The following is a 23750-nucleotide window of genomic DNA, read 5'->3' as shown; positions in this document are numbered from 1 at the left end:
TGCTCTCTTGAGATGTGACACTGGGGACAGGCCTGGCATGGGTGGCGTCATTCCCAGCCTCTCTCATGGCCTTTGTGCTGACTGCTCACCCTTCTCCACCCTGGCAGGTGCACCTGTCAGCGCCCTCCCCCCCCACTGTGGCCAGAGCAGGGCCTCGAAGCTGGTCCTCACTCTGTGTCCCTTTGGGCCCACCAGGCACCCCCCCATTCCCCCTCAGTGCCCAGAGGGGTGTCCTTTCCTGACCCACTTCACTGTCCCCCTCTGTCCTGACCTTGAGGTGTGTGGAGGGGCCGCTGTGTGGGCAACCCCAGGGTGAGGCAGCTGCAGGTGGGGGAGGGTCCCAGCCTGTCTGGAGCCTGGAGCCGAGTACACATGGCCTCCCCCCGGGGTTAGTGTTCTGCTTGTGGGGCCGCGTCTCTCCTGCTGCGTTGCTGATGGAAAGGCAGAAATGCTGTCTGCATGCGTTTCCCCCACGTTGCTATGTTCCTGCCTTTTAACTAACGGTTCAGTAGTGACCCATGGTTTCAGTAACATGCTCGTCCAATTCAGGTTAACGATGCTGCCACTTGGAAAAGGTGAAGGCGGGGGCCACAGTCTGGCTCCCTTCCCTTCATGAGAACCCTGATGCCAGGAGCAACCTCAGGGCCGCCGGGCGTGGTGGTGGTGGTGGGGGGTCTGTGTTGTTCCAAGCTCCGTCTCAGATGGAGTTCAGCATGTGTGCGTGTGTGAATATCTGTTCTGACAGAACACGCACATGACATTTCTCCCTAAATCCCATGCACTCAGGGTCATCCTCCATGGTGGGCCCGTAAGGGGACTTGATTTTTGTCCAGCGTAGACTGTGTCACCAGGACTTGGTGACAAACTTGAGTCTTATTTGGGGAGGTGTTTTTTGGTAAATACTGTAAAGAAATGCACTCCTGAGCACACCTCCTCGCCTCATTAACTTGGTTATCTTATAATTCTTTTTAAATTTTGTTTTACTTGTTTATTTTTAAATTTTTAAATGTTTCCTGTTATAGTCGGTTTACAGTGTTCTATCTTATAATGTTTTTGAGGAATGTGTTTCTTAAGCTGTAGCTGTAAGAGTGCAGGTGACAAGGGATTCCATTTCTCTGGGCACATGGGGGGCCTCTTTGAACAGGGTCTCCTGGCTTCCAGCGGACGTATGTGGTGGACCCTGCCTTCCTGAGACCCGGGGAGCAGCGCTGGTTCACCCGCTACCTGGCCGCACAGACCCTGCAGGTCGACGTGTGGGACGGAGACTCCCTGCTCCTCGTGGGCTCCGCCGCCGTCCCCATGAAGGTAGTGCCTCCGTGTCCCTCCCGCGGGGCCGTGGCACAGCCGTGTCCACCATCAGCCCCTTCCTGGGCATCGTCCAGTGGGCTGGCAGCTTGGTTCACAAATTCTAAACCCGGCCGAGTCCTCTCCTTCCCCAAAGGAGAGATTTTCCCAGGGTCTGAAGTCCTAACTGGGTCCTGTCTGCTCAGTTATCACTTCCTCCTGGAAAGCGACCTGCTGGGTAATGTCACCTCCTGACCCTGCGACGCTGAGGGTGGAGGTTCCCTGAGAGCAGCTCCGGGTCGACCTTGTCCCCCAAGGGCCTGGCCCGTCCATCAGATCTGCCCTCACGATGGAGGAGGGATGCATGGATAGTGGGGTCTGAATGTGTTTCTGCTGCCTGGTCTGTTTCGTGAATTGGGCTTCCCTGATTCTAAGTGGAATGAGAATCTAATTCTTCTTCTCGCCGTGCTCCCGTTCCTCACGTGCTGAACGCTAGGTCTGTGTTAATTCATATTCCTCCTGGGGTTTGTCCCCAGACCTCTCCTGCTGCATGATCAGGACTCCAGAGGGGTCACAGGCACTGGTGCAGTCCCGGCAGTTTTGCTCTCCGCCTTCGGGAGGGGACACAGCGCCATGCCTGCGGCGCCAGGATTGCTGGCCTTCCTCCCCGTCTCTTTAACCCACGCGGCTGTCTTCCTGGATTCCAGCCTCTGGCCCCCTCAGCTTCCCTGCCTGGGCCAGAGCTGGTTCCATCACCCCTGCTCCTCGTCTGCCGCCTGCTCCCCCGGCTCCCTCCCTCGGACCCCCGGCTGGGGCAGCCCTGGCCCCTCCCCCCAGGGCAGAGCGCTCTCACTCCGCATCCTGGTCCCCAGGGCCCCACAGGGTCATCAAGGTCTGTCTGTCTGTCTGCCTCCCACACTGGCCGGTGATGTCCTGGAGTCTGGAAATGGGGAATAGGACTGTCCCAGCCCCAGCAGGGCCCTGAGCCGCCATGGGCAGGGCCTGGCTGAAAGTGGATGGATGGAGAGGCGGGGAGGTGACGGAGGCAAGAGGAAGGAGGGGTCGCTGCTGGTTCCCGTTGCCCCTCCTGTGGGTCCTCAGCCTGGACCGGCCCTTAGGTCGGCTGCCCTGATCCTCAGTGGAGAAGCCGAGGCCCAGGGCCACGCTGGCACCAGGCTTTCTGCCCAGGTCTGATGCCACCACTCAGATTTCTGAGTCAGGGGTGGGCAGATGTGGAGCGGAGCGGGGTGCCTTCGTACTCCTGCCTTGACGGGGTATTAGCTTTAAACCCCTGCATTTTCCTCAGCAAAAAGCGATACCTTCTCTTTCTTGGCATCTCCGCTCCTGGGCACCGGGCCCTGCTTCTTGCGTTGGCCAGGCACCCCTGGAGGGGTTTTCACGCTGCCCGGCCACCGAGGCTCCCATACCTTGAACTTGCTGGCGTTTGGTGGGCGAGTGCTGCTGAGGAGGGGGGGAGTCTCCGCAGCTGGAAGCCCCCAGACCTGCTAAGGAGACATGAGGGTGGGTGCATCTGCCCCAGGGGTGGGTAGCAGGAGAGGGCTGGAGTGGTGGTGCATGAGTTCCAGAAGCTGGACCTTTATCTGGCCTCAGGCTCCTGTTTTTGTGTGACAGCCACCGTCGAGGCCCGGCGACCTACCCAGGGCCTCCGGGGAGAAGGGGCCCAACTGGCCCGAGGTTGGTCCGCCAGCCTTCCCGGCGGCCTCCCTGGCAGAGAAGTGAGGGTCAAACCTGATGGGCAGAGAAGAGGCGGGGTCGGGAAGGTCCTGACGCCGACCGGTCTGCCCTGCCGGCTCTGACCAGCCTGGGCCTGGCCCCGAGGTGCTCTTGGCCCAGTTCCAGCCACCCCGCAGCCCCTCCTCAGACCCCGCTGCCCACCTTCCAGCCACCCTGAAGCCCACTGCTCCCAGCCCAGCCTCATGTCCCCCGCCCCCTTCCCTGTCCAGAGGTGCGTCTTCGTCCTGAGGGGTCCAGTGGAGACCCCAGGGACCCCACTGGTGTGGAGCTGGGCCTGCTCAGCACCCCTCCCTCCATTCTGTGTTCTGTCCCTGCATCCTCTCACCCCAGGGGGTCCATGACGGTGGCTGCCAGGCCTTTCTGTGTGTCCTGGGGGTGTGCTCGGGGGGTGGGGGGGGCGGTGAGTCTGCTTGTACTTAATTAGAGAGTTTGTGGGAAAGGCCGGTGTCAAGGGCGCGGGCTTTCGGAAGCAGACGGTCTCTGCCTCGGCCGCCCTCCCATTGGTCCATTCTCCTCTGCAGCACCTCCTCCGCCAAGGCCAGCCGGCCGTGCAGGTCTCGCATGAGCTTGAGGTCGTGGCGACCGAGTACGAACAGGACGCCGTGGTGGCGAGCGGGGACATGACGCGGTTTGGCAGCGTCAAGCCCATTGACGTGCACGCAGTGGTGAAGGGCCGGCTGCACCTGACCTTAGCCAATGTGGGTAAGAGTCCTGGGCAGCTCTGCTCTGGTTTCTTGGGCGACCGCTCTTCTTCCCATTTGGGGCGGGAGCCCCTCAGGGCGGTGGTCACATCGTGGCATCATCACGCCATAAGAATTCAGAAAAGCTTTCATTGGTTTGACCACTACGTCTGCCCTTGACCGTGAGCATCTGTCCTTGACCACTGAGTATCCGTTGTTCACTGAGCATCTGCCCTTGACCCACAAGTCTGCCCTTGACCCCTGAGTCTGCCCCCTTGGCCACTGAGAATATCCTTGACCACTAGGCATCTGTCATTGATCACTAGGCGCGTGCCCTTGACCACGGAACATCTTTTCTTGACCACTGAGCCTTCCCTTGACCCGGAGGCTGCCCTTGGCCACCAAGCCTGCCTGGCCCCAGTTGTTTGATGTTGCTAATTTCTGGGTTTGGGATAACAAGCTGTCTTGGTCTTGTCCATACTTTGTTTACTGCCCACGGGGCTCTCGGGGACAATCCTCAAATAAAGTAACTGGTTCCAGGAGAGAGTTTCATTGGAGGTTCAGCCCACAGAGGCGAGAAGAGGAATGTTTCTGAGCTTCCTCACAGCTTGGGAATAGAGACTCAGAGGGACGCGCTTTGTCAGAGCCTGGGACTTTGACCTTCTATCAAACAGTGTCCAAGAGCCGCTGGCCAGAGACGCCAAGGAAAGCCCCGATCCTCCTCCTTCCGTGCCCACCACCAGGGAGCTCGGGCTGGGTGTGGCTGGGACGGTCCTGTCTGGACATTCCGGAGGCTCCACTGTGGCCCCTGATGGGACAGGGGACGTGAGGCCGGCATGCCAGCCTGTGCCCACCTCGGGGCCAAGGGCCAGTGTGAGCCCTTGGGGCCAGTGACAAGCCCACTTCATCTCCCTCAAGGGAACTGCGGAAGGATCGGAATTCTTCTGGGGAAAATCGAAAGCAGGACAGATCCGAGCCGTCTGAGGTTTCTGGAACCACGTCTGGAGGGATGGGATGCAAACCTCCGTCATTGTGCTGGGGAATTTTCCATTCCTTAAAAGCCAGCCTGATTTTCAAGCCTCGAGCCCCGTGGGCCACATCGCCCTGCCAACGGCGCGGCGTGGCGCGGCGGCAGGCAGGGCTGGGGCGGAACGGGCGGGGGTGCGGTGCACAGCTCATTAAGCCAGGTTTGAGGTTTCTGCTCGCTTGTTTACAAGTGTAGGATCCAAGGCCGCCTTGAAAACAGACAATATGGAAACAGCAAAACTCAATTAGGTTCTGGGGAAATAAATGAGCCGCATGTGAGAAGCAGACATTATTCAAAAGCTCCAGCGACCGAGGGAGTTGCTAGAAGCCTTCTTCTCCTTCGAGATTGTGTTGGTTATTTTTATATTTAATTCACCAGCCCACAAATGTGCAGTGACTCCAGGTTTTAAAATCTTATCTTCAGAAGAAAGATTAGCTCCATTATATGTTATCTTAAATTGTCATTTTCATACTTTGCCTGCAAGAGAGAGATAAGCTCGTGAGAAGGAGGCTGAGACGCGCCGCCTGAGAGGCTCTGAAGCCGGTGGGGAAGGCAGGGATTAACACGGGGCAGATGCCGCCCACCACACACTTGGGCGACGTGGCCACGCTGTGCTTTCCTCTGGACACGTGGCGTTTGGGGTGGCAGGGGGAGTGTTGTGGCTCTTATTTCTGTATAAAACTGGTGGTTCTGCCCCGAAGGGCAGTCGCAGGCCAGCAGATCAGGTGATGGCCGTGGGCGCCCGCAAGGCCAGCACCTGGCTGGACGGCTCCCTGTGCCTCTGCATTCACAGCCTCTGTTCAGATGTGAGGCTGCAGGTCCAGGCACCGGCCACCCGCACCCCGCTCTCCTGGGAGTCTTCCCAGGGGGAGGGCCGACCCTGTGCTTGGCGGCTATCTGCTCAGACAAGCTTTGTGGTGCTCTCAACAGCCTCTTTGGTGGCTTCCAGTGATGGTTCACCCTTCAGAAGTCGCGAGAGCCGTGTTCCTGCCTTTTATGCCAGCCATCCTGGTTGTGTGTGTGACTGTTGTTCCCGCAGGAGCCCTGCTGTCCCTGTACCTGCAGGCGTCCCGAGGGGCCTCCCCCTGGAGGCAGGGGCTGCACCCTCAAGTGCCTGCGCTCTCAGGGTGGAAGGAGAACCGGGTGGTGTGGACTCTGACAGATGCCCCTGGTTGGGGGTCCGAGGGCAGTGAGGCGCTCTGCTTCCATGCAGGAGGTGGGGCAGCAGCCCGGCTGCGGCAGGAGCCCCGAGGATTTGGAGGGACGCTCCGCCCCGTGCAACGTGTTGGTCCTCGGCCGTGACCTTCTGTCTCACGGAAGGGGGTGAAGACCTCAGCAATTCCAGGTTGTAAATTGTGCCTGGATGAGACCCGGCACCTCTGCCCCCACGTGGTCTTGAGCCGATGGGCGCATGTGAATCCATCCTATCCAGTTTATTGCCCCCTTGCGAAACAGACCAGCTCTTCAAGTCCAAACACAGCAGGAGGAGATGGTCACGAGGCCCAGGGGGAGGGGACCACGGGGTCCTGCTGGGCCACTTGCTGCGATGACCATTGTCTTCCTGAGAGTCAGAGATCCGAGGACGTGTGTCGCCTGCCCCTGCGAGCTGTCTGGGGCGGGTCCTCGGTTCCCGCGAGTCTCGGTGCACCTGTTACCAGGCTTACAACAGGCCAGCCTCACGCTAGCCAGATGCGGGGGACCACAGGCCTCCCTGCCCGCCACCCAGGGGCCCTCTAGCTGCTGGATTGAGGTGGTGGAGGGTGTGAGGGTCATGATCCTAGGACGATGGGCTGCTGTCAGGGTCCAAAATAGGTTCCCCCGGAGACCAGAAGCATGTGTTTTGTCAAGAGACTTAGCAGCCCCAGTTCGCAGGGGCGCCTGGGCAGAGTGTGGGGGCGGCTGTGGGCGATGAGAGTGAAGGGTGGGGTACGTCTCAGAGCACAGACTGGGAAGGTTCCAATTCCAGAGGCCGAGGGCGCTGCCGCTGCCCCGGGCAGGCTCTGAGCCGCCTGCTCCTCTAGCGGCTCCTCTACCCGCCTGGTGTGGCCGTTTCCCCCGAGGACGTGCAAGAGGCAGACACCTACACCTTTGCCAGAGCTGCTTCTGAGCCGAGTGAGGTGGCTGAGAGTGGCTCCTGCCGCAGGCGGAGTGGCAGGAAGGCTGTCAGGAGCCGAGAGCCCCAGCACAAGCTCAAGGTGACCAGAGGAATTTAAACCCTTGGGAATGGAAGATCTGAGGGAAGGACTCCGCTCACTGCTGTGCACCCGCCTTTGAACTGTGTCAAGGAAATCGACTCTGGATTTGGCTGGAGAGGATTTCGTTCGGTCATGGTTGAATCTAGCCTTTCCCACGCCCAGATGCGCCTTGGTCCTCACTAGTCCTTTGGGGGCTGGTCTGTGGTCACATCCCCTTCCCAAGGGTCTGCTGTTCCTTGGGATCTGGGGGGGCGGCCCCCATCTGGAGCCGTGCAGGGAACAAGACCTTTGGAAGAGCAGTCTCTCCCTTTGCAACCTCGGCTCAGAGCCAGCTGAGAGAGGGAATTTCTGTCCGGCCGCTGGAGACCAACCCCCCTTTTGTCACTGGGAGGGCGAGGTTCCACCTATGGACAGGTGTGTGCTGATGTGCCGGGCCCTGGGCTGGCCCTGGAAGACAGCAGCCTCCAGCAGCAGGGCAGCCTCCAGCAACAGGGTAGCCTGGAGAGAGGTGGGGAATGGGGGTGGCTGGCCAGCTGAGCAGGAGCGTCTCCCAGCACCGGGGCCCAGTGGAGGCAGGAAACGGCCCCCAGGGGCGGGCTCCCTTCTAACAGCTCCGGGGAAGGTGGCAGCGCCCCTGCCTCCCTGGGGAGCGGAGGTGTTTGACGACTCACTGGAACTGGGGATCAGGAGCCTGAGCGTTTGTGTTTGGTACTGTGGTGGGGGTTTCTGGATCTTTCTCAGCAGGCCCCTGTCTGCCTCACCCTGAGGGGTGTCAGCTCCATGCAGAGACGGTGTGGTTTCGAGAGCAGGACCCCGTCCCTCATGGGTGAAGTGTTTCTGTGGCAAACACTTCTCATCCCTGGGGCCCAGGACATTGGAAATCAGAGGGGTGGTGGGGCTGTGGCGGTTCAGCTCAGGGGACTGTTGTGCGCGGGGCCGCTGGGTCGCCTGTCCTGGGGAACCGCACCATCCCCTCCAGGGCCGAGTCAGGAAACAGCCCAGACCTGTCCTCCCTGTCCCAGGGGGTCCCGTGGACTCCCCCACCTCTGCTCCGAGGTCCCCGTGGACGCTCCGCCCCCTCCCAGGGGGGTCCCTGTGGATGCTCCGCCCCCTCCCAGGGGATCCCCATGGAAGATCTGCCCCACTCCAGGGGGTCCTGAGTGAAGGCTCCGCCCTCAAGGGGTATTTGTTTGCAGAAGTGCACACAGGCTTTCGGGAACAGCGGGACAGTCCAGGGGCTGATGGCAGAGTCTGTGACCATCCCAGAGCACCGGGCTGGGCCAAGGGAGCCGGGCCTGAGCTCCTTGAGCCCCGACTCAGCGTGGGAAAGGGGACTGCTGCTCGGGGAGGTCGGGGGTGGACCCCAACCTGGACCTGGAGAGGAGGGAGCTGGAAGGGACTCAGGCCCCCCCCTGCGCTGGCTCTTAGTGGTGGGACAGAGTGATACCCGGGAGTGGCATTGGGGGTGCTATTGGGCCAGAGGGTGTGGACGGGCGGGAAGCCAGAACTCCCTACCCAGGTCGCCTGCCCTGTGTTTCCTAGACTCCTGTTGGCGTTAATGTCTTACGCGGGGCGGGGGGTGTTTTTCACGCAGGTCACTTGTGTGAACAGAGAGTGAAGAGCCCCAGCCCGCTGCCCCCTTCCAGGTCCCGGGTCATCTCCAACGACGGAGCCAGCAGTTTCACGGGAGGCAGCCTCCTCTCCCCTGGGGGCCCGAGGCGTGAGTAGAGGGGGCGAGGGCCCGGCGGCGGTTGGAGAGGCAAGCTCGGTGGGATGGGCATGGGTGGGAGGAGCGAGAGGCGGAAGGCTGCGTGTGTGTGTGTGTGTGTGTGTGTGTGTGTGTCCGTGTCCTCACCTCCCTGGATCTGGGGGCCGGACAGCGGCTGTCAGCATCCGGATCAGTGGCCTGCGGGTCGGGTCGAGTCGCCGCCTTAGCCAAACCCTGTGCCCTCCAGACCGGGCTCTGTGGAGGTGCCCATGTTATTCTGTGGAGCGATCGCGGTCCTATGAGTGGTGTTTGTCTTCGGGTAGCTGCTCATCTGCGGGGAAGAGGGAAGGAAGAGGTCAGGATGAACGTAGAATGATTTTTTTTTTTTTTGGTCTTTTTGCTATTTCTTGGGCCGCTCCCGCGGCATATGGAGGTTCCCAGGCTAGGGGTCGAATCAGAGCCGTAGCCACCAGCCTATGCCAGAGCCACAGCAACGCGGAATCCGAGCCGCGTCTGCAACCTACACCACAGCTCACGGCAACGCCGGATCGTTAACCCACTGAGCAAGGGCAGGGATCGAACCTGCAACGTCATGGTTCCTAGTCGGATTCGTTAACCACTGCACCACGACGACAACTCCAGAATGATTTTTAAAAACTATTTTGAGACTCCCCGTGGTGAGAAGAGGAGGAATAAACCAATGAAGGTGCATGGGAGATAAAGACCTGGGCTTGGTGAAAATACTTTCCTAACAGGGAAGGTTTTCCTCTCTCCTTCAAATGACCCGCAGACCTGAGTATAAAACACCGGTCGTGGGAGTGAAAAGTGGGGGTGCCCTTTAAGGTGCATCCCCCAGATGTTGCAGGTCATCTTGTGTGAATCCAAAACTGCCACCGGATTCTCTTGTTGGTGGCCCTTGGCTTTGAACCTGTGTCTTGCGGGGGGAATTCCAGGGCTGTGGCTGGTCAGGACCGAGAGGCCTCTGATGCCATCTGGGGAGGCCTCCAGGATCCCGCGCGTCCCTCGAAACTCCAGCCAAACCTTTGTGGGGAGTTCCTGTTGTGTCTCAGCAAGTTAGGAACCCCATGTTTTCTCTGTGAGGGTGTAGGTTCGATCCCTGGTCTCACACAGTGGGTTAAGGATCTGGCATGGCCACAAGTTGCAGCATAGGTCACAGATGTGGCTTGGATCTGGTGTTGCTGTGGCTGTGGTAGAGGCCAGCAGCTGTAGCTCTGATTCAACCCCTAGCCTGGGAACTTCCACATGCAGCAGGTGTAGCCATGTGGAAAACAAACAAACAAACAAACAAACAAAAAAACGTTGTGGGTCCTCGAACATTCTCCGTGGGAGAGAGGAACTCACAGGGGTTTGTGCTTTGGGAGTCGGGCTGAGGCTCTGTTCTGAAGCAGCGGCCTCACTTCCACGTTGAAGAAACAGAGGCAGTGAGGTCAGGTCAAGATGGGCCTCCTTCTGCATGAGAGCTGGTGAAGGAGGGGTGCCAGCTTCATAAATCATAGAATTCAGGAGGAGACGAGGCTTTCTGAGCTCCTCGCTGGGTGCGGTGGCTGCTTAAAGAGTATAAACTCTGCCCTTTAACCTCTGGCCCTCTCTTTGCACCTTCCAGCAGTGAAAAATGTGGTCCAGGCACAGAAGCTGGCCGACGTGGACAGCGAGCTGGCCGCCCTGCTCTTCAGCCCGCGGCAGGGGACCTGGGGGCCCCAGGGTGCTGGCCGCGAGGGGGACGCCGTCCGCAGGCGCAAGCTGGAGCGCATGAGGGCCGTGCGGCTGCAGGAGCGCGGAGCTGAGCCGGGCCGCCTCGGGCTGGGTGCGCTGGTGAGGCTGGGCCCCTGTGCGGGCAGGTCCCGCGGAAGGTTGGGAGAATAACCCCGTCCCCTTCCCTCCTCTTTCCCGCGGGCTCCCTCCTTCCCACCGAATCCTAGTTACAGAGCGTGAGAACCTGACGTCGCAGGAGTCAAGGGCAGTGTCAGGCCAGAATTAGTGGAGAGCTTTGAATAAAAGCCTCTTCATGGGCTCTACTTGAGTTAGCTGGCGGGGGGGTGGGGGGGGGCGTCCTCGGAGCCTCGGCTTTTAAGAAAGCGCTGCAGGGGATTCTGAGGGTTCTCTGGGTTTGGGGAGCAGAGCCAGGAATGACTTCTAAATCGCGGATGGTCGCAGTACTCATTCTGACCAGAAAAATGCCCATTTTTGACTAAAAATCTAAATAAGATCCTGTCTTTTTTTTTTTTTTTTTTGGTCTTTTAGTGCCCCACCCACGGCATATAGAGGTTCCCAGGCTAGGGTCTAATTAGAGCTGCAGCTGCCAGCCTACACCACAGCCACAGCAATGCCAGATCCTTAACCCGCTGAGCAAGGCCAGGGATCGAACCCACGTCCTCACGCATTCTAGTTGGGTTTGTTACCGCTGAGCCACCGTGGGAACTCCAAAGTCCTGTAAATTTTGCAGCTAAGAGGTGGGAGGAGAGAATGGTTGCACCTCATGAGTTTCTGGAATAAAGAAGCGACAGGGGCCTGGGGGTCCTCTGGCTCTGCATCCAGGCAGGACAGTGTCTGAAGATACACCATCCTTCTCAGGGGCCGGGCCTGTGCCCTCTTGGGCAGCAGTCAGCGTGCGGGGCCCTCCCTCCGTGCCTGCATAGGTGGCAAGGGCCCCGCCCTTAGGGGTGCCTCGGAGGAAGGGGATATAAACCAACAGGCAAAAGACTCTTGGGTCCAATGGGGAAGGACAGGGCACTGGGGAGGGCACACAGGCTGGGGGCCCAGACCGCTGGTTGGACCGGCCGGGTCATTGGGTGGAGGGGCCAGAGTCTTGCTGGCTGAGGGGCAGCTGTGGCTGTGACAACACCTCGAAGGGTGGCTGGCCCCGAGGGTTGGGCTGGGGACAGGCTTCCCCCACCGGCCACAGGGCACCCAGGCTGCCCCTCCTCTGCAACCTCCGAGGCTCCGTCCGCTGGTGACCCGCCTCCGAGCGCTCAGGCCTCGAGAAGGGCAAGTCCGCAGTCCCATAGCTGCCAGTCTTGTTCTTACCCTCGTCGTTATTATGATTAATTTGGCTGGTTTCCTCTTATTTGATATGTTCTGATAGAGAAATCAACAGCTTAGAACCCTCATTTTGAATACAGCAGTGAATTTGGAAGTAATTGGATTTCTAAATGCGAGAAAAATTTCCACTAAATTGTAATGATTTCCTGGGTTTGTAGCCTGGGAGAATTCTGAGGTGAAAGTAACTTGATTTATCAAATGCGTGGTAGTCTCCCTCCCTTCCAGAGCTTTTGAGGAAGGGGTGGGAATCGTATGAAGTCACTGAGCCCTTGGGAAGAGAACTGACCGTGTCTCAGCTGTCCCTCTGCATGCAGGACCGGTGTGTGGAACCGCGTGGCACCGGGGTCATGCACAGGGAGGCGGAGAACAGCTGAGGGCAGCTGTCTCTCCTGATGGTCTCCAGGAGGCTGAGGGTCTCGGGGCCCCTTGGGGGAGGGGGTGTGGCCTCGGGGCCAGGAGCACAGAGTATGGGGCCGAGGCCTGTTTTGAGATCCCTGCTGTGCCCCAGGACAGTCGCAGGCCTCCTGTGAGGGTCACTTGGCCTCCTCTGGGCAGCGCCTGGGACAGTCGCTGCCTCCTCTGCCCTCTGCACGCCCCATAGGGCAAACCCCAGCAGCTCCAGGATTGCCCCACAAAGTGGCAGATTGGCAGCACTGGTCCCAGGTTCTGTGTTGTCACTGTGCCAAGTGCTACGGGGGAGAGAGCTTTGCTTTCCAGAAATGCCAGCCAGGGGTTCACCTGTCTCAGCGCTCTGGGTGGGTGACGTGCTCATCCCTGGGGCCTGTCACGGGGCCCACAGTGCGAATCTCGGGGTCTGAGGGGTCCACCCCGTGTCATCACCTTTGCCTGCAGGGGCTCTGGATTAAGAAACCTTTCCTCCAGGACCACAGCAGAAAGAGACCAAAGCGTCACTTCTGTTTTATTGATAAAAGCTGATGCCGGAGGATGGGACTGTGTCTGTACAGGGCGTCCCTGACGCTGGGCCTGGGGCTAGCGACAGACTTGCAGTCCAGGTTGAGCCAGGCAGCTGCTGGCACCTCCATGGGCGGCTCTTTCTCGCCGGCCTTGCCGCCTGCCCAGGAGCAGGTGGGCGCTTGGTGTCCTGGGGCCACACCGCCTCTGCCCGTGGCTCTGGCCCATCAGCCCAGGGAAACCAGGGAGTGGCTGTCGCTGTGCCTGGCAGTCAGTCTGACAGGCTAGTCTGACACCCATCTTCATGTGGCCTCTTCCCCTCGAGCCCTCGTCCCGGGGCCTCTACAGGCCTGTCCCCTTCACTCGGAAGTGGGTCGGAACAAGCACTGCCTCAGTTCAGGACTGAAAAGCAGCTCTCTGTCCATTTCTCATCTGAAGTCGTGTCTGGCTGTGTTATCCAGCACAGCCTGGCAGAGGCTTCCTTCCATCCGGAAGCTCTCATCATAAAATGACCAGGATGGAGTTCCCGTTGTGGCTCAGCAGATTAAGAACCCGACATATTCTCTGTGAGGATGCAGGTTCGATCCCTGGCCTCACTCAGTGGGTTAAGGATCCCGTGTTGTCGTGGCTATGGTGTAGGTGACCGATGCGGCTCGGATTCCATGTTGCTGTGGCTGTGGTGCAGGCCAGCAGCTGCAGCTCCAATTCGACCCCTAGCCTGGGAACTTCCACTTGCTGCAGGTGCGGCCCTAAAAAGACAAAAAAACAAAAACAAAAACAAAAAAAACCGCCAGTGTGACCATGATGGCGCTCCCATTTTCAAATCCCTAGGAAGAAACCAAAGGCTCAGCTTCGATGCCCTTGCTGGGAAAAGGCCCAAGTTTTGGAAAGTCCACATCCAAAGTAATTTAATCAGACATCAGATTTGGTCCTCGCCTTTTGCATTTAAAGGCGTTTAGATGCCCCCCCCCCCCTCCCCGCTCCCTATCCTGACCTGGAAGGATCAGCACTGAAAGGTCTTGGCCAAGGAGCCTCCGACAGGCCCCACTTTTTGCTACAAGATGCAGAAGAAAAATAAGCCCCTGTCCAGCCTCTAAAACACATCTGGGTGCCCCCCCCATGGAAACTTGGAGCATTTGAGGAGGAGGTGGGTGGAGGGTCTGTGCTGAACCGGGGGTCGGTCAGGCTCAGCCGCAGCCCCTCTTGGACTCCGCTCACTGGTTGGACTCCGGCTGCCACACTGGATGTGGCCAGGGAGTCTGTCTGGGGGCTGTTATTTCCTTGTTACCGGTTATCTCTGCTTTTCATTTCCAGCCGTGCCTGGGGAGGGTGGGGTGGTGGTTGTCGTGGGGTGGGGGGCATAAGGCAGACCCTGCTCCCCACGGGTAGACAGGCAGCCCCAGTCCCTGTCACCCAGGGCGGGAGGCAGGCCAGTCCCACCCGACCCAGTGACCCTGTGCCAAGGAAGCAGGCGGTGGCGATTCTGGGGTGGGGTGGGGACCAGAAAACAGCCCCGAGGGTGTGTGAGGCCCCATGTCCGCAGGCCCAGCAGAGCGCCCGCGCCCAGCACGCCCGAGACCTGCAGGTCATCGCCGCCTACCGGGAGCGCACGAAGGCCGAGAGCATCGCCAGCGCGCTCAGCGCTGCCATCACCACGCGCCACACCCTGCGCGTCACCCTGGGCGCCGCCGAGTTCTTTGAGTTCGCTCTTCGGAACCCCCACACCACGCAGCACACGGTGACCGTCGAGGTGGACAGCCCTGAGCTCAGGTAGGGGGGGCGCTCCCTGGGGGCCGTGGGCCCGGCGGGTGGGGGCGACGCCCCAGAGCCAGGCCGGGCAGGACACGCCCCCGCGCGGTTCCCTTCCTGCAGCATCATCCTGGACAGTCAGGAGTGGAGGTACTTCAAGGACGCCGCCGCCCTGCACACACCCCTGGAGGAGGACATGTTCCACCAGCGGGGCCGCCTGGCCCCCCAGCTCTTCCTGCGCCCCGGGGAGACCGCCCACGTCCCCTTCAAATACCAGACCTTCTCCGCGGGGCCGCGCGCCTCCGCGCAGGTGCGGAAGACCGTCTGCCCTGCGGCGGGGCTGCTCTACGTAATGTGGGGGCTCAGGGTCCTCTTGGCGTTTCCCACGCGCTTCTGTGCGATGGGGAGGACCGCGGCACCTGCCCCTTGATGTGCCCTGGCACCTGCTCTGTGCTGCAGCCCTGGTCTCACGTGCCCTGCGAGGTGGCCTCAGCAAAGGCTAGACCACCTGCTCTTAAGCTGCTAAGAGGGCCTTTCTTAAACCTCAGGAGAGCTGATGGGTTGAAACTCGCCAGCATTTTCTGTTGTCTAGTTACTGCCATCTGCCTGCTTCTTATGCAGCGTGAACTTCAGAGACTTGGAGATGCCCTGAAGGGGTGCGGGCCACACACGCGTGTGTGATGGGGCGGGCGCGGCCTGCGTTTCTCTCTTTTGACCTTGTGAGGTCAGCTCTGTAGGCTGATAGTCCCTGAGGTGGGCATGAGGCTCCCGGGTTTCGGCGTCGGCTCTTTGGGGACAGGAGGTCATCAGGACGGCAAAGACGCCAGGCCTCTGCTTTGGGTGGAGCCGGGTTACCGGGTCTGACCCCCTCCAGCTCGTGGCGGCCTCTGCTTCCTCTTTGGGGCCGTGGGGTTGGCTGATAACAGCTGCCGCTGGGGTGAGGGGGGGTGGTTGCTGTGAGAGTGAATGAGATTTGGGGACCCTGGGCCCAGGGTGGCCACTGTTCCTCAGGTACAAGGCCCTACAAGGAGGGCAAGTGCCTGTCACCCTGGGCCCCATCTCATAGCCTGAGTGCTGCTGACCGGTTTCTCACAGGCCTCCGCTGAGCTGAGATCCGAGCAGGACACAGACGCCGAGTCGCCTTGCAAGGCCAGCACGCTGCCCACCAAACACGCCAAGGTAAGGGGGCAGAGACAGCAGGCCTCTCCGCCCGGTGTTCCCAGGTCCCGTGGTGCCAGCCAACTGTGCTGGGGTCTGGCCCCTCTGCGCTCTGCTGCGCCTCCTGGAGGGCAGAGGTCTGGGCTGGGCCTGGGTGGGAGTGGGGCACGACCCTTGGAGGGGACTTCTCCTGTCCCAACAGGACCACGACAGCTTCAGCTGGACACTGGTCTGGCCTCTGGGCTGGTATCTAGCATGGACACAGCTCCTGGCACCTGGCTATGTGGCAGCTCTGGGTGCGAAGCCAACACCCAGTGCCTGCTGCAGGCGTCACTGCATGCAGCCCCCACGTCCAGGGTCTGACCGCCCCTCTGACCCCGATCACAGCCTTCCTGTGTCTTGTGGTATCCAAGCGTGTGTGTGTGTATGGGAGGGAGAGGGGTTACTTCCAGGGAACAGGACTCTGTCCCCAGTGCCACCAACAGGGGACAGCAGTTTGCAAGGCACACTTATCAACCTCCTACGTGCCAATAGGATGTCCCTAGCAGAGCTTGGGATGCGGTCGTTTTATAGGAATTTCTGACTTGTTTATTTATTTTGGGGGTAGGCAGATGCTTTTTGTGGTAGGTTGAAAGTAGAAACAGAACCGCTTCCCCCTCGCCCTGAGGACAGACGCTGGTGTGGTCCCAGACCGAGGAGCTGGCCTCCAGTTGCAGCCCTGCGTTCCTGAGTCCCGCTCCTTTTGTCCCACCGGGCGGCAGCCCTGTGCCCGTGGCCCCATCAGCAGGGAGATTTGCTGTGTTTTATGTAAAAGTGGAGCCACAGTTTTGCCTTTGTCTAAGAAATATGTTAGTTTTTTATTCAACCTGTAGATAAAATCCGAGAGGCCAGTACATTTTTCCTTATGTGAATTTGGAGTTTTTAAACACCTCCCAGCTATGTCTTGCGCGTTTGCTCATGGTTACTTCAGGACGCATCTCTAACAGCGGAGGACTTTTTTAAGCCTGGCTACGTGCCATCACCTCGGCCCCCAAGTTAGCAGAAAGTCGTCAGATGCCAGATGGAGCCCGTGCTCACTCGTCTTTACCATGGGTTTGTGGGGTCGGGGCCGCTGTCCTCGGCGCTCTGTCCCTGGAGTCATCATGCGGGGCTGACTGCCGCAGGCCAGGATCGGTGACTGACCCCTGCAACACCCGCGGAACCCACAGCAGCTGTTTATGCTGGTGGCATGATCTGTCCTAGGGTTCCACTGCCCACATCCTTCATCCTGTCAGGACGGAAAATGGTGAAATTGTGCCTCTCTTTCTGGTACTTATTACCTGTGATACTTCTACAAACAGGAACTTCCCGCCTTGGGAGTTGCCTTACTCTGAAATATACTTCATCCCAGAAAGGCATGGTAGACGTTGGATTCTTTCCTCTTACTTATAAAAAAAAAATTTTTTTGGCCTTGCCCATGGGCAGTTCCTGAGCCACAGCAGTGACAATGCCAAGTCCTGAACCACTAGGCCACCAGAGAACTCCCTATTGATCAATTTTTAAAATACTGAGCTGTGCCCTGGGAACCTCCAAAGATGGTTTGGTTTTTGGAGTCTTAGTGAGAACGTGTGGTTTGATATTTGCAGAATGCCAGGCACTGGGTGATAAAACTGTCCTCTCTCTGGCCACTGCTATCGCTTTCAAGTTAGTGCCTGCGCAAAAGAAACCAAAAACCAAACACCAACCAACCAAACAAAAAAACTCAACCAAAAAACCCTTTTTATTTTGAAATCATCTCAAATGGAGAGAAAAGTTATAACATAGAACAAAGAATTCCCATCTGTTATTTACCCAGGTTTTCCAGTTGTTGACGCTTCACACTTGGCGTCTCATCTGTGTCTCTATTTATCCTTATTTTTTCCAGAACAGTTTGAGAATAACTTATCGACCAAATAGCCCATTGCTCCATGAAACGCAGGGCTCCTGTGTCCTGAAAATAACAACAGCAGAGGCAGGAGAATCAGGACACTGATGTAATCCCCTCACAGACCCCGCTCGCATTTCACCAGATATCCCATCTGGATCCCTCACCCACTCAGGGTCACATGGTGTGTCTGCTGGGCCTGCCCCACCTTTCCTCCTCTTTCACGGCCTTGGTCCCCTCCAGGTGTATGGGCAAGACCAACATATGTCGCTTGGAGGCCGGAAGAGGGGTGACTGTGAAAGAAAAATGGGGACAGTGACCTTGAATTCCGGAGAGGCTTTCTGGGGGGAGGGGTGCTGAGGGCACAGAGAGCTGGGCAGCATGCTCTGCGCGCCAGGTCTAAGCCATCGTGGCCACTGGGCAGGTGGGTAGCTGCCCAGTTAGAATTCATCTGATTATACGACGAAAAGCTTTCCTGTGAAAACCCTCCAAAGTAGAAGAGCATCCTTCCTCCGTGGAAGGTTTGTCTGATGGGAAGGTTCCTGGCCTCGGAGTTGGCTGTGTGCCACCCTCCATCCTGGGCCCGGAGAGAGCTCGCTGGGCCGACTGAGTCCTGGAAGAAAGATACCTGCTCCATTGGTTTCCCAGTCAGGCCCTCTTTTGCACATAGGGCTGCACCTGCAGCATGTGGAAGTTCCCAGGCTAGGAGCCTAATCGGAGCTGCGGCTGCAGGCCTGTACCACAGCCGCAGCCATGCAAAATCCAAGCCACGTCTGCGACCTACACCCACAGCTCGCAGCAACGCCGGACCCTTAACCCACTGAGTGAGGCCAGGATCGAACCCACGTCCTCATGGATACTAGTCAGGTTCATTATTGCTGAGCCAGAAACACAGATCCTTTTTCTTTTTTTTTTTAAGTAAGTAACTTTTTTTAAAAGAGAACTGTGGGCGTTCTTGCTGTGGCGCAGTGAGTTAAGAATCTGACTGCAGTGGCTCAAGTCGCTGCGAAGGTGCAGGTTTGATCCCTGGCCTGGCGCCGTGGGTTTAGGATCTGGCATTGCCACAGCTGTGGCTCGGGTTCAGTCCCTGGCCCTGGAACTTCCATGTGCCTTGGGCGTGGCCATTAAAAAAAAGTTTGTATTTCTAGGCACAGCCCTTGTTTATAGCCTGGGGTCAAAGAGCTTGTGCAGGCGCGCTCTGTCCCTGCCCATGAGGCCCTGGCGAGGTCAGGGTCCCGATCTTTCTGGGACCACCTCCCAGCTTGCAGGCAGCGGGCACGTTGGAGGGGGACTTGGGGCTGCAGGCCTTTCTCACTGACCTTCTTGGCAGGCGCCTGCCCCACGGGAAGTGGCAGGAGCAGCAGCTGTCATGGTCCATGTGTCGGGACCCTGGGCTGGTTCCCTCCCTGCGGGCTGGGAACGGGCTGGTGCAGACCCAGTGCCTGCAGTCTGACCTCCCTGTCCTTCCCGCCTCGCAGGGGTGAGCGGACCCCTTGGGGGTCCCGGGCCCTGCATCCCAGACCTCCCACTCTCCTGGCAGGTGCTGTTCCGCACGGGCAGTGGCAAGCCCCTGGCCGTTCTCTGCCTGACGGTGGAGACGCAGCCGCACGTGGTGGACCAGGTCTTTCGCTTCTACCACCCGGAGCTCACCTTCCTGAAGAAGGCCATCCGCCTGCCCCCCTGGCACACGCTTCCAGGCAGGTCCCGCTGTCCCCACGGCTGCGTTTGGCAGGTTCAGCAGGTGGAAAGGGCTTCCCCCCCTAGGGTGACACGGGGCCTCCTTGCGCCACCCCGTGATGCTCTTGTACCGCGTGGGGCATGGCTGGAAAGCCGTTGACAGGGTGGCCGTCCCGCCTCCTCTGAGGTGACAGGGTGCTCTTCCCTCCTCCTTGGCCGGCCAGTCCCATCCTCCTGAAGTCACAGCCCTGGGAAGGCTGCCGCGCCTCAGGGGTCAGGCTCTGAGGCCCCCTCAGTCCTGGGCCTGGCCAGCTGGCCGGGCGGCCCTCCACCTGCAGACTCATCTCGGTTCTGTCTGGCGCCTTTTGGAGCAGAACTGAGTCCACGTCCGGCCCCCTGCTCCGTGGTGCCCCCAGCGTGTCAGTCCCCCAGCGGGCGTTGAGCGCCTGCGATGGCCCAGGCTGCGGGAAGACACAGCTGTCGTGATCTCGCTCCAGGTGCTCCTGTGGGGTTGTCCGACGAGGACCCCCCGGTCCATGTCCGATGTAGCGACCCGAATGTCATTTGTGAGGCCCAGAACGTGGTGAGTTCTGCATCCCCGAGCCGGGAAGACGCTTGCCCACGAGGCCCCGGCCACCGTCCGCGCCCTGGCCTCCCGCACTGCGTCAGTTTAGGTTTTTGCTTAACAGCGTCTGTCTGAGATGCTAAGGGGCTATTCCGACACCTTCCTGAGAGCTTTCTGAATGCGTCTTCGTTTTTTCTGCTGGCAGATCAGTTCCTTGATTATCTGAATTTAAATTAAAAAAAAAAAAAAGGCATGGGCAAACTGAATAAAGTGAGCGATAATTAAGGCACTTATTAATTGCCATTGTGTAAGGATAACGGCCATGACTATGTTAGGACCGGTTAGGAAACTGGATAAGATCTCCTGCAGAATATAATTATGAAGCTCAATGTGAAATCAAGAAGTTAATGATTTTCTCTTGCAGTGAAAAAAAAAAGTGAATGGTGCCTAGTGCAGGAAATTAGAAATGTGTTAGGGGAGGGTGGGGGGGCCTGGTTCACACCTGTGTCCGCCTCCTGGGGGCTTGGGCGGCCGGGGTCAGGCCAAGGAGGCAGCGGCTTTCCTGTGATGCCCCCACTGTCTGCCAGGGCCCCGGGGAGCCCCGCGACGTGTTTCTGAAGGTGGCCAGTGGTCCAAGCCCGGAGGTCAAGGACTTTTTTGTCACCATTTACAGGCAAGTACGGGGGCCCTGGAGGCCTAGAGGGGTGGGAGAGGGGTGGGGAGGCAGGCTGGGGACCGCTGGTGGCTCTGGAAGCGGGCCAGCCCCGGCTGTTCCTAGACTTGTGATGGGGGAGGCCACTGGGTCTTGGTCACTTGAGGTAAGGGTCTCAGACTGGTGGGGGGCCTTGCAAGGGTGCCACCGGCCTGAGGGACACATCGGAAGTCCAGCTAGAGAGAAACTCAAAGCCACTTCTGTCCCCAGACAGTGCCAGGCCGGCCAGGCAGCCCCTGTCCCAGTGGTCCCCTCCTGAGATTGAGGGACTGTGGGCGGTGGTCCTTTGATGCCCGAGGAAGTGATGGCCTCGCCCCTTTGCTTCTCGCCAGGCGTAGGGACCCCGGTCCCTCTGCCTTTTCCTCTAAGAGACCCTTGAAAACTGCTGCAGGCTGGAAGGCCTGGGGCCGCCTGAGGATGGGGTGGGGTCCCCTGAACCCAGTGCCCGTCCTGGCTGGGGGCTGTGCCAGGTCTGCTCGCGCCGTGGGGTGGTCTCAGAATGTTGTCCTCGTCACACCCCAGGGGCAGCGTCGCTGAGCCCATTTTACAACCAAGGGTCAGTGTCCCCGGGCATCAGGCAGCGGGTGCAGGGCCCTGGGCTCAGGCCTGTGAGACCGCCACGCCCAAGTTCTCATCCAGGCCCTGCCGCCCGTGGTCATCGCTCCGGGCCTGGTTTGGGAGGGAGCTGGCCTGGGTGCAGATGCCCACGTCGTCACTCACTCGGGGTCTCTGTTCAGGATCAGGCCCCACAGGGGCCGCCTCTCCTGGGAGCCTCCCCTGGAGGAAGGTGGCCGTAGGGGGTGACGGCCGCCTTCTCGGCCTCTTCCGCTCCTCTCTTGAGGTCAGGGCACCGTCCCCCGCTGACTGTGACTGGCTTCTGTCCCTCGCAGGGACCGCTGGCTGGCGACGCCTGTCCAGACCTGGCAGGTCCACCTCCACTCCCTGCAGCGCGTGGACGTCTCCTGTGTCACGGGCCAGCGCACCCGCCTGTCCCTTGTCCTTCGGGGGACCCAGTCGGTTAGGAAAGTGAAAGCTTTCAGCTCACACCCCCAGGAGCTGACGGTACGGCCTCGGGGGGTCTCGTGGGGGTCCCCAGCCTCCCCTGTCCCTGGCCGCTTGGGGAGGGGCGGGGGTCGGGCTGCGGCCCTGCGCTGGGTCCCCAAGACTTGGCCTGATCTTCCTGCACGTCGCCTTTATCCGAGGTGCCAGCCTGGGAGGAGGGACGCATGAACCCCGAAGGCCAAGTTGTAGAATTGTTGGGGGGAGGGTATCAGTAGTGACCCTGGAAGTAGCTCGGCCTCAGGCTCACGTCTGGGCAGTGAGGGCTGCTGGAGTTTAGAGCCGTGGTGTGTCCAGCCCTGTCTGCTATGGCAGCTCGGGCACCTAGGGGGTCACGGCTACGTGGGCGGGGACTTGCCCCCCACAGGGGGGACACAGCCTGTGACCCGCTGTGGCATTGGCACTGGTGGTCTGGCCTCAGGTGCGGCCCTTTCACTTTGGACCTTGGCTGGCGCAGGTGTTCACCCCGAACCCTGGGCTCCCCTGGGGTACTCTCAGCCCCCCCGGGGCCACGGGCACCCGGACAGCCCCCACCCCACGGCTCGAGGAGCTGCCCCCCACCTGCTTCTCTGTTGTCCCTGAAGACGGACCCCAAAGGGGTCTTCGTGCTGCCGCCTCACGCGGTACAGGACCTGCACGTGGCCGTGAGGCCCCTCCGGCCCGGCAGCCGGTTCGTGCACCTCAACCTGGTTGACGTGGATGCCCACCAGCTGGTGGCCTCGTGGCTCGTGTGCCTCTCCTGCCGCCTGCCTCTCATCTCCAAGGTCTGATGCGTGATGTGCCGGCCACACAGCCTGGTGCTGGGCCCCCTGATGGTCACCCGGTCCCCTGACCTGGCCAGCCACCCCCTCCCTTTCTGGCTGGGAATCTGGGGAGGGGGTGTTTGCTCCTGTCCCGTGAATCCCCTGGGCCAGGTGCTCGAGGCCTGTCTGACCTATTCGTGGAGGCGTCCAGCCCCGGGGGTCCAGGGCGGGCTCGGGCCATGTCCGGGGGAGAAGCCAGCCCACGCTGCCCTCCCACAGGCCTTCGAAATCACGCTGGCTGCGGGGGGAGCAAAGGGCGCCCACAAACGCATCACCTACACCAACCCCTACCCGACGCGGAGGGCCTACCGCCTGTGCAGTGACCACCCCGACCTGCTGCGCTTCCAGGAGGACGCCTTCCAGGTGCGGGGGCTGCGCGGGCAGCGGGTCCGGGCGCGGCGGCTGAGAGTGTCCGCCTGTGCCTGGAGCCTGCGGGCTGGCTCGGGTTTGGCCGCGCGGAAGCTGCTGGAGGAGAGAGGCCGGCGGGGGTGGGCGCTGGGACCGCGGTGCTTCTTATAGGTCGGAGGAGGAGAGACCTACACCATCGGCCTGCGGTTCGTGCCCCGTCAGCGGGCCGGGGAGGAGGAGATTCTGGTCTACATCAACGACCGCGAGGACAAAACCGAGGAGGCCTTCTGCGTGAAAGTCTCCTACCAGTGAAGGCCGCCCGGTGCCGACTCGGCGCCCCCGCCTCTGCCGTGGGTTCCCGGTGCCCAGGCCAGTGGGGCCGCTGCCGGTGCCAGGCGCGTGGCAGGCCCCGTCAGGCCCGAAGGCCCGTCCCTCCCCGAGGCACCAGGGCAGTTGTCACCCCCGATGACATTAGGGTTTGCTTTCAGCGAAATGTATTTCAGGAATCTTTTTAAATGACAAAATTATGTTTTTTTTACTGAGTTTTGTACAAACCGTATTATTTGCTACGTAATATTTTATACTGGTATTCATATTTTTTCAAAAAGTTGTATGAAATATTAAATTTTTACAAGTCTTTTCTTTTGGCGGTTTTCTTGAGTGTTTTTTGCTGTTTTCACCATTGTCCGACGTTTTCTGTCGACAGCATAAGTTTGGTTTTCCCTGGAGGATGGCAGTCACGTGGCCTGTGACTTGTGGGCGAGTCTCCTAGTCCTGACCTGAGGGGAGGCCACTGCTTTCGTTGTCACGGGTCCTTCTTGATTCTGCACTGCTCCCCCCAGCCCCCGCACCTCCCCCTGTAAGGCCCTTTGATGACACTGGGACCCTGGAGAATCCAGGACAGCTGTTCTGTCTCGATCTGTATCTTGGGGTTCCTGTTGTGGCTCAGTGAGTTAAGAAACCAACATAGTGTCTATGAGGATGTGGGTTCAATCCCTGGCCTCGCTCAGTGGGCTAAGGATCCGGCATTGCTGCAAGCTGCAGTGTAGATCACAGATGTGGCTCAGTCCCACGTTGCTGTGGCTGTGGCGTAGGCCGGCAGCTGCAGCTCTGATTTGACCCCTAACCTGGGGACTTCCATATGCCGCAGGTGTG

General features: G+C 59.7%; 1 protein-coding gene across 6 annotated transcripts in view; it reads left to right on the top strand.

Moving 5' to 3' along the window:
- NPHP4 (nephrocystin 4) overlaps positions 1-23224 on the top strand; it is a 110477-nt gene extending 87253 nt beyond the window's left edge. For 4 of the 6 annotated variants that reach the window (XM_047791230.1, XM_047791233.1, XM_047791231.1 and 1 more), the window contains 14 exons: positions 1145-1305; positions 3561-3741; positions 8536-8661; positions 10274-10482; positions 14165-14391; positions 14494-14680; positions 15466-15549; positions 18972-19128; positions 19606-19691; positions 20261-20346; positions 21276-21447; positions 22029-22208; positions 22467-22610; positions 22767-23224. In XM_047791230.1, the coding sequence (XP_047647186.1) occupies positions 1145-1305; positions 3561-3741; positions 8536-8661; positions 10274-10482; positions 14165-14391; positions 14494-14680; positions 15466-15549; positions 18972-19128; positions 19606-19691; positions 20261-20346; positions 21276-21447; positions 22029-22208; positions 22467-22610; positions 22767-22907 (2141 nt within the window). In that variant the 3' untranslated portion in view covers positions 22908-23224. Of the gene's footprint in view, positions 1-1144; positions 1306-3560; positions 3742-8535; positions 8662-10273; positions 10483-14164; positions 14392-14493; positions 14681-15465; positions 15550-15730; positions 17002-18971; positions 19129-19605; positions 19692-20260; positions 20347-21275; positions 21448-22028; positions 22209-22466; positions 22611-22766 lie in introns of those variants that run through there. The other 2 variants (XM_047791232.1, XM_047791235.1) reach the window with 2 other exon arrangements.
- The last annotated feature ends 526 nt before the right edge of the window (positions 23225-23750 follow it).

Source organism: Phacochoerus africanus, chromosome 8 (assembly GCF_016906955.1).
Source record: "Phacochoerus africanus isolate WHEZ1 chromosome 8, ROS_Pafr_v1, whole genome shotgun sequence".
Lineage (NCBI taxonomy): Eukaryota > Metazoa > Chordata > Mammalia > Artiodactyla > Suidae > Phacochoerus > Phacochoerus africanus.
The sequence above is the reverse complement of the archived record's forward strand: the minus strand, read 5'-3'. Positions and strand labels throughout refer to the sequence as shown.